Source organism: Nomascus leucogenys, chromosome 22a, assembly GCF_006542625.1.
Source record: "Nomascus leucogenys isolate Asia chromosome 22a, Asia_NLE_v1, whole genome shotgun sequence".
Taxonomy (NCBI): domain Eukaryota; kingdom Metazoa; phylum Chordata; class Mammalia; order Primates; family Hylobatidae; genus Nomascus; species Nomascus leucogenys.
In genome coordinates, this window is record NC_044402.1 from 55,392,302 (window position 1) to 55,405,602 (window position 13,301).

At 42.1% G+C, this 13,301-nt stretch overlaps 1 protein-coding gene across 1 annotated transcript in view; it reads right to left on the reverse strand.

Moving 5' to 3' along the window:
• Positions 1-13,301, reverse strand: part of NUDT3 (nudix hydrolase 3) — a 116,968-nt gene that overhangs the window by 62,895 nt on the left and 40,772 nt on the right. The window contains exon 2 of the mRNA XM_003278814.4: positions 1,902-2,012. Coding sequence (XP_003278862.1) covers positions 1,902-2,012 — 111 coding nt within the window. The remainder of the gene's footprint in view (positions 1-1,901; positions 2,013-13,301) is intronic.

The following is a 13,301-nucleotide window of genomic DNA, read 5'->3' on the forward strand; positions in this document are numbered from 1 at the left end:
TTAAACATGGAACTGACTTTCCCTTTGCCAGGAAGTTTAAGCACAAGCATGTGAAGCAACTCTGGGGGATGCTGGGGGACCTTCTGGGGAAAATTTCTTTTCTCTCAAATAAAGAGACCCATGAGGTGAAACTGTGTGTCCTGCATTTGAAAAGAATGTGTAAGGATAGAGCTGTGATAGCCATCTTGTCACTACAAGGAGACAAGCCCACGAACAAAAGCCAAAGTACCAAGGATGGCAGAACAGAAAGACAGGAAGCACTTGGGCTCTTAATACTGCTGAGTCAGCCAACCTGGGACTTCTTATTATGTGATATAATACGCCTGTTACAGAACAGTAAGGGGTATAGTATTATTTTCAGCTGCATACATCCTAAGTGGTAGAGTGATACATAATTCACAAAGGACATTCATACTCATGTTCTCATTTGAACCTCATACTCCCCGCCCCTCCCTCCATGATGGAGTAAAAAGGAAGATATTCAAATGAAGGACAAAAGTCCAGGGTGTTTAAAGTTATTTTCTCATAGGTCACACAGCTATTAACTGACAGTAACAGAAACCAGGATTCCCACGTCAATGTTCTTTTCATTACACCCTCTCTTGATTCCATTTGGTTCTACCCGGCTTAGCCTCCTTACCACCCACTGTAAGAATGCCTTCTCACATCCTCTCTGTCAATGTTTATCACTTTCTATACTCTGACAATTTCCATTTAGGGTATTTTTCAGCATCTGCATTGTTTCAACCATTGTTCCATCTATCAAAGAAGCATGTATTAATTACTTTCTGTTCACCTAGCTGTGTACTAGGCACAGAAAGTAAGGATTTTTGATGGGAAATGTGATTTTTGCCCTCAGAGAGAACAATCTAGTTATGGGTGTAAAACAGATGCTACGAAGAGAGTGACATAAGCAAATGTAAGTGTAGGAATTCAGAGTGAGGAAAGAATTCCTTGGATATTTCAAGTGTAAGATTATTCTAAGAGCACTTCACCAAAAGCTGGATCCAAAAGAAACATAAGAATTAGACTTGTTGTAAGTGCTTTTTTATATGTTCTTAGAATCAATCTTATATTCCCTCTGGAACAAGGAAATGGATTTCAAAAGCACTACCTATGTGGCCAGGGCGAGTAAACTGGGGTGATAAAGCTTACACAACTGAGTTATGAGTCCTAAATGAGATAACAAGAAGAGCAGAGCATGGTGTCACCACAAGAGGCTATGGAAAAACAATAGTTCGTTTCTCTGGGTTTTGAATTGCAATCTGTTTCTCAGTTTCTCCCAGACTGTAAATTCTTGAAATAAGAGAACTAAGGGTCCATGACTTTACTTCTTCTATTTATTCTGGAGTATCTAGTAGGATATCATGGCCCAGGAACTCAACACATGTATGTGGAACATCATGTGACTAAATAAAAAAGAAGATACTATTCTCTCTCAAGTTGTACCATTAATAGTATCTGGCTAACAGAATCACTGCTTTAGCCACAGTTCCATGGCTAGGATGCAGTAAGCACAGGAAAACAAGGGCCTCCTCCAAAGCTTAATGACAATGAGTCATTTATACTAATGCTGCCTGTTCCTCTTACTCCTTAGAGGTCAGGAACTATTTGCTTCTTGATTTTGTGCCACAGGAAACAGGCAGTGTTGGAAGAAATCCATGGGAAGTAACAAAAGTCTGGCATAAAAAGTCATGGGAAGTCTGGCATAGAGTGCCGGTTAACATTACCATGTCACAACACCATCACCCGGTAATAAAGGAGGGACCGGATAACCATTCATTGCCCTTTTTCTGTGACTGTATATTTCTTCAGTGAGTGCTGATATATTAAAGAACTACACAGATAGGACAAGTTCATGATGACGAGGCACAGCTGTGCCCTCTCTTCTCCATGCATACCTCCTCACAGACTTCACGAACTGCTGCCACACTTGGCTCCTCCTCAGGCTCCATGCCTCCTCCAGGGACAATCCATCTGTCTGGATGGCGACTACTGCTCACGAGTAGCACCTGTTAAGTCACAAAGGTTGCATGGGGGGATTAAAAATTCAAAAAGACACATCCACACAAATTCAGAGTTTAAACACCACAAACATCAAAGTAACCAAGACCCATTCTTTGTTTATGCCTTCCCAAATCACTTCTTGCAAAGTAGCTTTCGTTTCTATTTGAAAAAGTAGGCAATCAGCCAGTAAAAGCAGAAGGGCATCTGAAGACCATTATCTCTACACTCCCCTCAGACACTCAATCACCTGCTCTATTTCTCTATTTATTCCCTCCTTGTTCCTTTTGCTAGAGCCCTTTGAACACAGACCTGACAAGGTGAATAAAACACTTTAAAAAAAAAAAGGATTGTCACTGATGAGCCTGTCAGCACTGAAAAAGCTGGCCAGAAGACAAAAGGCCCTTGGCCATGATTGCCATCGTGGTCCAACATTTTCCCTCCAAGTTTCTCACCCATGAACTGGGAGCTCTATCCCAGTTCCTGCTCCATCAGATGGCCACAGGCCAATACAGTACAGCACCCTAGACTCTAAGGGACCCTAATTCTCTTGGCCACATGAGAAGTAGAAAAATTCCTTTCATCACATTTTCAGCTAAAATAAAACTGGACTTTTTAAAAAGACTTAGCCAGCATTCTGGTCAGAGTTAAAATAAAAATCTAGAATTTGCCTAGTTCCTTTTCCTTACTTACCCCTCTCTGTAGGAAAGATGCTAAACAAAGTCAGTTGGACTCCCTGTTTGGAGGCTGAGTTGAGTTGGCATTATTTCCAAAACTAAAGGAATCTTCAACTGCTCCCTAAAAACCATTACTTTCTGATGATGACCTGTGAGCCTACAAACCAAACTCTGCAACCATCCTTGTTGCCTCAAATGAAATGCTACTTCCTCTCTGGCCCTTAGAGATTCCACCACTGACTTCTAGTTACTGACATTCCAGTCATCGCCAGCCTCTTCCTTGAGGTCTCTGCAGCTATGGACCCTTGGAAACTCTGCCTTCATCCTCAGTCCCTCTTGTTCCTGTCATAAGAGATTCTTCTGATGCTCATCTACAAAATATGTCATCTGTAGATTCAGAGACGATCATGGTGTTATGGGAAGGAAATCCATGAATCCATACTCAGTCACTAATATATACGCCATGGACTGAAAAATTGTCTTAAACTTACAAGTACTATTTTTCAAACATATTTATAAGCTCTGCTTTAATACAATGCAAAATAATTTAAAATACTATGAAATCCACAGTAGTTTTTGGTTTATATGTATATATACTCAGCTAAAAGATACTACAAGAGCTAGGTGTGATGGCTCACACCTGTAATCCCAGCACTTCGGGAGGCCAAGGCAGGAGGACTGCCTGAGCCCAGGAGGAGGTCAAGACCAGCCTGGGCAACATGATGAGACTTCGTCTCTACAAAAAAAAAAAAAAAATTAGCCAGGCTTAGTGGTGCACCCTGTGGTCTCAGGTACTTGGGAGGACTGCTTGAGCCCAGGAGCTCGAGACTGCAGTGAGCTATGATCAAGCCACTGCATTCTAGCCTAGGCCACAGAGTGAGACCCCCGTCTCAAAAAAAAAAAAAAAAATCCTCTCATTGGACTATATCTCAGACCTCATACAAAATCAAAATGGACCAACAACCTAAATGTAAGAGCTAAAACTATAACACATTTAGAAGAAAACACAGGGGTAAAATGTCATGATCTTGAATTTGGCAAGATACGCCAAATTCTTAGATATGAAGCATGAGCAACAAAAGGGCAAACAAGATAAATTGGACTTTTTTGAAATTAAAAACTTCTGTGTAACAAAGGACACAATCAGGAATGTGAAAAGACAACCTACACAATGGGAGGAAATATCTGCAAATTATATATTTAATACAGGTCCAGTATCTAAAACAATAAAAAGGTAAACAGTATTTCTACAGAGAAGATATACAAATGGCTAATAAGCACATGAAAAGATGCTAAACATAATTAGTCATTAGGGAAATGCAAAGCAAAACCAAAATGAGATACTACTTCATACCCACTAGGATAGCTATAATTCAGTCAACCAAACAGAGCATAAGAAGTGCTGGCAAGGATAGAGAGAAACTGGAACCCTCGTACATTGCTCACAGGAATGTACAATGGTTCATTCAGCCACTGTGGAAAACAATTGGGTTGTTCCTCAGTAAGTTAAACATAAAATTACCATTAGATTTAGTAACTCCACTGCTAGGTATATAACCAAAAGAACTAAAACCAGGTACTCAAACAGATACTTCCATACAAATGTTTGTAGCAGCATTATTTACAATAGCCAAAAGGTAAAAACAACTCAAATATCCAATAAGAGTGAATGAATAAACAAAATGTGGCCATTAAAAAAATGAATTACTGATAGATGCTTCAACATGGATGAACCTTGAAAACATGCTAAGTGAAGGAAGCCAGGCACAGAAGGCCACATATTGTATGATTCCATGTATATGAAATAAGCAGAATAAGCAAATCCAGAGAAACAGAAACCAGATTGGTGGTTACCAGGAACTGGGGGAAGGGGAAAATGAGCAGCAACTGCATAACAGGTACAGGGTTTTATTTGGGGAAAATGAAAGTATTCAGAAAGTAGATATGAAACGGCGATTGCCAAATGCCAATGAATTGCTCCTTTTTTTTTTTTTTTAGATGGAGTCTTGCTCTGTTGCCCAGGCTGAAGTGCAGTGGTGCAATCTCGGCTCACTGCAAGCTATGCCTCCTGGGTTCACACCATTCTCCTGCCTCAGACTCCCGAGTAGCTGGGACCACAGGCACCTGTCACCATGCCTGGTTCATTTTTTGTATTTTTAGTAGAGATGAGGTTTCATCGTTGTTAGCCAGGATGGTCTCGATCTCCTCATGATCCGCCCGCCTCGGCCTGCCAAAGTGCTGGGATTACAGGCGTGAGCCACTGTGCCCAGCTGAATTGTTCATTTTGAAATGGCTAATGTTATGTTATGTGAATTTCATTTCAATTAAAAAAAAGAAAATTAGTTTTGCAATCACAGTTTTTTTTTTTTTTTTTTTTTTGAGATGGACTTTTGCTCTTGTTGCCCAGGCTGGAGTACAGTGGCGCAACTTTGGCTCACTGCAACCTCTGCCTCCTGGGTTCAAGTGATTCTCCTGCCTCAGCCTCCCGAGTAGCTGGGATTACAGGTGCCCACCACCACGCCCGGCTAATTTTTTGTATTTTTAGTAGAGACGGGGTTTCACCATGTTGGCCAGGCTGGTCTTGAACTCCTGACCTCAGGTGATCCACCCGCCTCGGCCTCTCAAAGTGATGGGATTACAGGTGTGCGACCACGCCCAGCTGATCACAGTCATTTTTTAAAAGCTGAAGGGAGTTGGCTAGGCGTGGTGGCTCACGCCTGTAATCCCAGCACTTTGGGAGGCTGGGGGGGTGGGCAGATCACGAGGTCAGGAGATCGAGACCATCCTGGCTAACACGGTGAAACCCTGTCTCTACTACAAATACAAAAAATGAACCGGGCGTGGTGGCAGGTGCCTGTAGTCCCAGCTACTCAGGAGGCTGAGGCAGGAGAATGGCGTGAACCTGGGAGGCGGAGCTGGCAGTGAGCCGAGATTGTGCCACTGCACTCTAGCATGGGTGACAGAGTGAGACTCTGTCTCAAAAAAAAAAAAAAAAAAAAAAAAAAGCTGAAGGGAGTCAGTGCTACTACTTTTTTCCCTCAGAGTCTACACCTCAATGGAGTAATCTTCCAGAAGGTTATCCTTACTTTTGTTTTGTTTTGTTTTGAGACAGAGTTTTGTTCTTGTTGCTCAGGCTGGAGTGCAATGGCGTGATCTTGGCTCACCACAACCGCCACCTCCCGGGTTCAAGCAATTCTCCTGCCTCAGCCTCCCGAGTAGCTGGGATTACAGGAATGCACCACCATGCCCGGCCAATTTTTGTATTTTTAGTAGAGATAGGGTTTCTCCATGTTGGTCAGGCTGGTCTCAAACTCCCAAACTCAGGTCATCCGCCCGCCTTGGCCTCCCAAAGTGTTGGGATTACAGGTGTGAGCCACCACGCCTGGCCAAGTTTTATATTACTAAATCATAAAACTACTGCCACACTCATTCTCTTCAGTAACTGTGACCAATTTTACATTTTAAAACATTCCTTATCAAAAGAAAATAAACCCAAATATAAGCATGTAAGTTAATTCGAATTACAAGGTTAAAAAAAAAAGCCCTCCAAAGACTCTAGACAAAGGCATTTAAATCATATTTGTCCAACTACAAAAAGATTCAAGAAGAAAAAGTAGTAAAATGGGTTAATCCTCCAGTGACTTGTTGTATAAATAACAACACATAGTCTTTCTTCCCTTACTTCCTGGTAAAGTGTTTGCCAGCCATTATAAACCTAAGCATTGCTTCAAAGGCTGACTAAGGCCATCCAATGAAGTTACAGTCCAAAAGAAAAACCTTTGCACGAATATTTCAAAGATAAAGCAAAGAAAAGGAAACCTCTGACAAAGTATAAGTATTCAATTTCTAAATTTCAATCAATGTGAAATACTAATTAGTAAATCCAGCAAGTGTTACTGCTTTGCACATTCAACCATGACTATATAAACTAAGACTACAATAATGAGGCTGAAGGAAGCAAGCCTCGTTAGTTTGTAGCCACACTTCAAAGCAAACACTGTTACTGGTAAATAACTCTCCTCGGTAAGTTTCCTTGACAACCTTTTGAAAATTTACTACAAAAAAAAAAAAGTTTCTGTTTGTTTTTTTTGTAGAGACAGGGTCTCATTCTGTTGCCCAGGCTGAAGCGCAGTGGCAGGATCAAAGTTCACTGCAGCCTCAAACTCCTGGGCTGTAGAGATCCTCCAGCTTCAGCCTCCCGAGTAGCTGGGACTATAGGCACACACCACCATGCTCGGCTAATTTTTAAGTTTTTTAAACTTCATTTTTTAGAGATGAGGGTCTCACTATGTGGGTCAGGTTGGTCTTGAACTCCTGGCCTCAAGCAATCCTCCTGCCTCGGCCTCCCAATGTGCTAGGATCATAGGCATGAGCCACTGTGCCCACCCACAAAAATTTTTTACTTTAGCCAGTGGGGTTTTACTCCTTCCTATCATATAAAGTACTAAATGGTGTTCTGATCAGTAAATTCTTATTCTGAAGTTTGATTTTGACATATACAATTATCTGAAAAAGAAATGAAGTGCAAAAGCTCCAAAAAGATTTCAAAAATAACACACTAAGGGGAAAAATTACCTACTCAACAAATGTTCATTAAGTATCATCATGAGCCAGGAACTGGAGATGAAGAGATTAAATACACTGCAGTTTGCAGGCAGATCAAAATGGGAAACCAGCTGACCAGGTATCAGACCTTTTTGAAGCTTTAGTCATTGAGACAGGTGATATCTATGCAGAGGTGGATAAACAGACCCACAGAACACACCCACCCATAGATAGACTCTTGGATTCATGATATAGGTGGCTCTGTAGAGCAGGCAGAAATCAACAGGTGGTGCAGTGACAACTTGTTTTCCACACGGGCACAGAAGAAAAAACATTGTATTGATTAGCAACATGTGTGCAGTGAAATGATAAAGAAATCTGTGGGAATGATAAACCTAATGAAGGGAGGGAGAAATACAGCAGGAACACCATTGTTTTATTTCTTCGAAATTGTTGTGGGGTTTTTTGCTAAATAGTGCTTAATACAAATTTTTTAAATATAAAAGAAACCCATAGTCCCTGCCCTACAGGAACTGAGTATCTAGTGAAAGACCAAAAAAGAGTAATTATACAGAGTGAGAAATACTTAGCTTGAGGATACCACAGTGATAATGAAAAGAGATACCTGCCCGGACGTACTGGCTCATACCTGTAAACCCAGTAGTCCCAGTTACTTGGGAGGCTTGAGGTAGGAGGTGCACTTGAGCCCAGGAGTTCAAGACCAGCCTGGGCAACATAGTAAAACCCCCATGTCTACCAAAAAATAAATAAATAAATAAAAATAAAAAATTAGGCCAGGTGCAGTGGCTCATGCCTCTAATCCTAGCACTTTGGGAGGCTGAGGTGAGCAGATCACTTGAGCTCAGGAGTTCAAGACCCCGTCTCTACAAACAACGGCAAAAAAAAAAAAAAAAAAAAAAAATAGCCGGGCACGATGGTGTGAGCCTGTAGTCCCAGCTATTCAGGAGGGTGAGGCAGGAGAATTGCTAGAGCCCAGGAGGAGGTTACAGTGAGCCAAGATTACATCACTGCACTCCAGCCTGGGCAATGGGAATGAAACCCTGTCTCAAAAAACAAGAGCAACAACAACAGAAACCTTAAAAAAAAAAAAAAAAACCCAGGCGTCGTGGTGCACGTTTACAGTTCCAGCTACTGGGGAGGCTGAGTTGGGAGGATTGCTTGAGCCCAGGAGGTCGAGGCTGCAGTGAGCTATGATCCCACTACTGCACTCCAGCCTGAGTGACAGAGCAAGATCCTGTCTCAAAAAAAATAGAAACAGGCCAGGAGTGGTGGCTCACGCCTGTAATCCCAGCACTTTGGGAGGCCAAGGTAGGTGGATCATGAGGTCAGGAGATCGAGACCATCCTAGCTAACACAGTGAAACCCCGTCTCTACTAAAAATACAAAAATTAGCCGGGCGTGGTGGCGGGCGCCTGTAGTCCCAGCTACTCGGGAGGCTGAGGCAGGAGAATGCCGTGAACCCGGGAGGCAGAGCTTGCAGTGAGCCGAGATCACGCCACTGCACTCTAGCCTGGGCGACAGCGCAAGACTCCGTCTCAAAAAAAAAAAAAAAAAAAGAAACAAAAGAACAAGTCAGACTTGGGGAGTAGGGGATGGATCATAACGGAGAAATGATATGGGAAAGTTTCTCTTTTTTCTTTAGACAGGATCTCGCTCTTTTGCCCAGGCTGGAGTGCAGTGGTGCAATCGTAGCTTACTGCAGCCTTGGACTCCTGAGCTCAAGTGATCCTCCTGCCTCAGCCTCCCAAGTAACCGGGACAACAGGCATGCGCCACCAAGCCTGGCTAATATTTTTTATTTTTACTTTGTAGAGATGGTGTTTTGCCATGTTGTCTAGGCTGGTCTTGAACTCCTGGGCTCAACGGATCCTCCTGAGTTGGCCTCTAAAACCCAATTTGAGTTTTAGAAAGGTTACTTTGACATATGTTGGAGATGGGAAAGCATGCTAATGGAGCAGGTTCCTGCAGTAATTCAGGTTGAGAAATGATTAAGATAGTAGGAGGTGGAAGCGGAAGGAAGTGATAGGTTTCCAGATACATAGAAAGAGGAGTCTATAAGACCAAGTGACTGACAGGACGTGGGAATATGACTCTTTGGATATGGGCTGGGTCAATGGTGTAGCAGCCTTCCAAGGAGAATATGGAGGCGTCACCGGAGGAGGGAACCACAGGGAGGAGTTGTGAAATCATCCTCTGAACATATGAATTTGAGGGTTCAGTGAGACATCTAATGAGTATTTCTAGTGAGAAATAATATGAATGTGGGACTGGAGTTAAGAGGGAAACCGACGGTGATTTTGGAAACAATGGTATCAGAATCTTCCAGCCAGAATGAGAGGAACACAAGGTGAACATGGGCATTTGCAAAGCTCTGGCCAGAGGATCTGAGCCCTTTCTCCCTATCTACCCACCATCCACCTTGGTATCAGACAAGTCTCCATTCCTACTGCCAAGGGTATAGTGGGCACAGATATACTCCAGAGATCCTAGGTTAAAGTTCTGGAAATACTCTCCTTAAATAAATAAGATTATCTAGGCTGGGCACGGTGGCTCACGCCTGTAATCCCAGCACTTTGGGAGGCTGAGGCGGGTGGATAACGAGGTCAGGAGATCGAGACCATCCTGGCTAACACTGTGAAACCCCGTCTCTACTAAAAATACAAAAAATGAGCCGGGCATGGTAGCGGGCGCCTGTAGTCCCAGCTACTTGGGAGGCTGAGGCAGGAGAATGGCGTGAACCCCGGTGGTGGAGCTTGCAGTGAGCCGAGATCACGCCACTGCACTCCAGCCTGGGTGACAGAGCGAGACTCCGTCTCAAAAAAAAGAAAAAAAAGAAAAGAAATTAGATTATCTATGGTGATAATCTATGCCACAGGAAATCTTGATTAACAAACTACATGACTGGACATATTACTGATTTCTGGAGAATCAATTGCATGCAGTAAAGCACTCAACATGATCTTGTTTCCAACAATGCAATTCCCTTGACATCTGACAAGCCCCTCAGCACTGCCAATACTACCAGAGTGCTCTGCTGGTACCCCAGATGGCACCAGGACCAGATCCTATCAAATCTGTGATATGCTCTGCAAATTGCATCTTCAGATGAGCTCTTTAAATAATTTATGTGTCCCTTCGTAAAAATAAGGCCAAGATGAAAGTGAGTAATTATCTGTACTTGTTTGGATTCCAGATAAATGGATGTTTACTATATTTTACACAATGTTTTAAAGAACAGCTGTCACAAGTTCTTGTGCATGATGATCCCATAAAATGTTTAAAAGATGAGTAAAGCTGAGTATGAGGTTAAATAACTTGCTGAAAGTAAAGCAATAAATTATCACAGGGCCAAGCACAGAAGTTTCAGTTTCTAGAGCTTTAAAGCCATTTTATTATTTTTAATAGTTATTTTAAAAATTTAAAACTATTTTTTTTTAGCTACAGAGGAACTAAAAAAAAATGCTAAAAGAAGGAACCCCTAGACATAAGCAGTCAATTTACAAAATGCCTTATAAACATTGCTTCACCTTAGTTAGCTTATCAGGCTGCTTATTTAACCAAAGAGGAAATTCCCTGCCTAGTACAAAGAAACACCATACTGTGCTATGAACAGATATTCTGACAGTTTTTATCTTGGGAGCAACAAGATTATTTTAAGAACAATATGAAAAGGTTTCCACAGATACAAACTATTACACAGATATCGGGGCTAGGCGCAGTGGCTCACATCTGCAGTCTCAACACTTTGGGATGCACACTGACAGAAATTTTAAAAAGAAAAAAAAAACACTTTGGTGGCCAGGCGCAGTGGCTCACCCCTGTAATCCCAGCACTCTAGGAGGCTGAGGTGGGGGTATCACTTGAGACTAGGAGTTTGAGACCAGCCTGGGCAACACATTGAGGCCCCGTCTCTACACCCCACTGCCTCAAAAAAAAAAAAAAAAAAAAAAACACACACTTTGGGAGGCCAAGATGGGAGGATCTTTTGAGGCCAGGAGTTCAAGACCAGTCTAGGCAATATGGAGAGACCCTGTCTCTACAAAAAAAATTAGCCAGACCTAGTGGCGTATGCCTGTAGTTCCAGCTATTTGGGAGGCTGAGGCAGGAGGATCATCTGAGCTCAGGAGATTGAGGTTACAGTGAGCTATGACTGTGCACTGCACTCTATTCTAGGCAATAAGGCAAGACTCTTTAAAAAAAAAAAATTAGAGGGCCGGGCGCGGTGGCTCATGTCTGTAATCCTGGCACTTTGGGAGGCCGAGGCGGGCATGTCACCTGAGGTCAGGAGTTCGAGACCAGCCTGGCCAATATGGTGAAACCCTGACTCTACTAACAATACAAAAATTAGCTGGGCGTGGTGGTGGGCGCTTATAATCCCATGATCCCAGCTATCGGGAGACTGAAGGAGGAGAATTGCTTGGACCCAGGAGGTGGAGGTTGCAGTGAGCCGAGATCGCACCATTGCATTCTAGCCTGGGCGACAAGAGTCAAACCCTGTCTCAAAAAAAAATATATATATATATATATACACACAGATGTATCATTCTTAAGTGAGTCCCCAGGGTGTACAGAGATTGCCTCTGTACAGTACAATTGGCAATGTTAAGGATGAGGTGTTTTACTTTAAAACCTTGAGTATGGCTTGAATATTTTAGAACAAACACTTAAGATGTATAAATGGAGGTGGGCATGGTGGCTCACACCTGTAATCCCAGCACTGTGGGAGCCCAGGAGTTCAAGACCCACGTGGGCAACATGGCGAGGTCCCGTCTCTACAAAAAAAAAAAAAAAAAAAAAAAAAAGACTTATAATTGGCCAAGAAGAATGCCAAACATTATTTCCTAGGAAAATTCTGAAAGCCAAATAAAGTGAATGAAATATTTAAAATGCTCCAGTTTCTTGAGGTTATTTTATTATATCATTATTTTTTGAGACAGGGTCTCACTCTGTCGCCCACGCTGGACTGCACTGGTGCCATCTTGGCTCACTGCAGCCTCAACTGCCTGGGCTCAAGCAATCCTCTCAACACCCCCCACTCACTCCAGCAACTGGGACTACAGGTGTGCATCACCACACCTGGGTAATTTTTGCATTATTTGTAGAGACAGGGTTTCACCGCGTCCCGCAGGCTGGTCTCAAACTCCTGGGCTCAAGCAATCCATCTGTTTCAGCCTCTCAAAGTGCTGGAATTACAGGCATGAGCCACCATCCCTGGCCTTGAGCTTATTTTAATAAACAAAGCCACAGCAACAACATTTCCTGACATCCATGAATTGCATAATTTTCCCACAGTCTTAGAACTATAGGAATACACTGTAAAATCCCTGCTCATCAATATGCTGATTTTGCCGAGCCATGTACCAAATGATAGCCTCCATAATACATGCTCAAACAGAAGACATTCACTGTAAACTCAAGGGCAGGTATTGTGTTCCCAAGGTAGCATCAACTTATTAACCACAATTCAGTCTAATTTAAGATGCCAAAGTTTAAACCACAAATGTACACTGTCATCTTTGTAGAGGAGGACAGTCAGGAGACTTTGGGTTACAGGTCTGCCTCTGACACCAATCAGTCACATAAATGCAATGAAAATATTACATCTCTCTAGACTTCAGCTTTTTTAGTTTTAAAATGAGATGGTTCAAATCTCTAAAATTCTTTCAGTGTTAATATTCTATCATTCTAAATTTATACAGGTACATGTGTCTAGAATTCGTCTTCCTAATTCTACTCTTTTCGAACATCTATTTTTTTAATAGTACATAATGTGTATATTCAAAGGGTATAAAAAAAAAACATAGTGAAAAGCAAGCCTTTTCTCTTAACTCTGTCCCAAGAGGTACTTCTTTTGAAGACTTCTAGAGATATTCTAACATATGAGTATAAATAAATACATATTTATTCTTTTCTTTCCCCTTTGTCAACCCCAAAAGTAACCCATTATACACATTGTTCTACTTTGCCTTTTCACTTAAATCCTGGAGATCATTTTATCAGTACATTCTGAGAGCCCCTTCCTTTTTTTAAATAACCACAGGGTATGTTTTTAAAA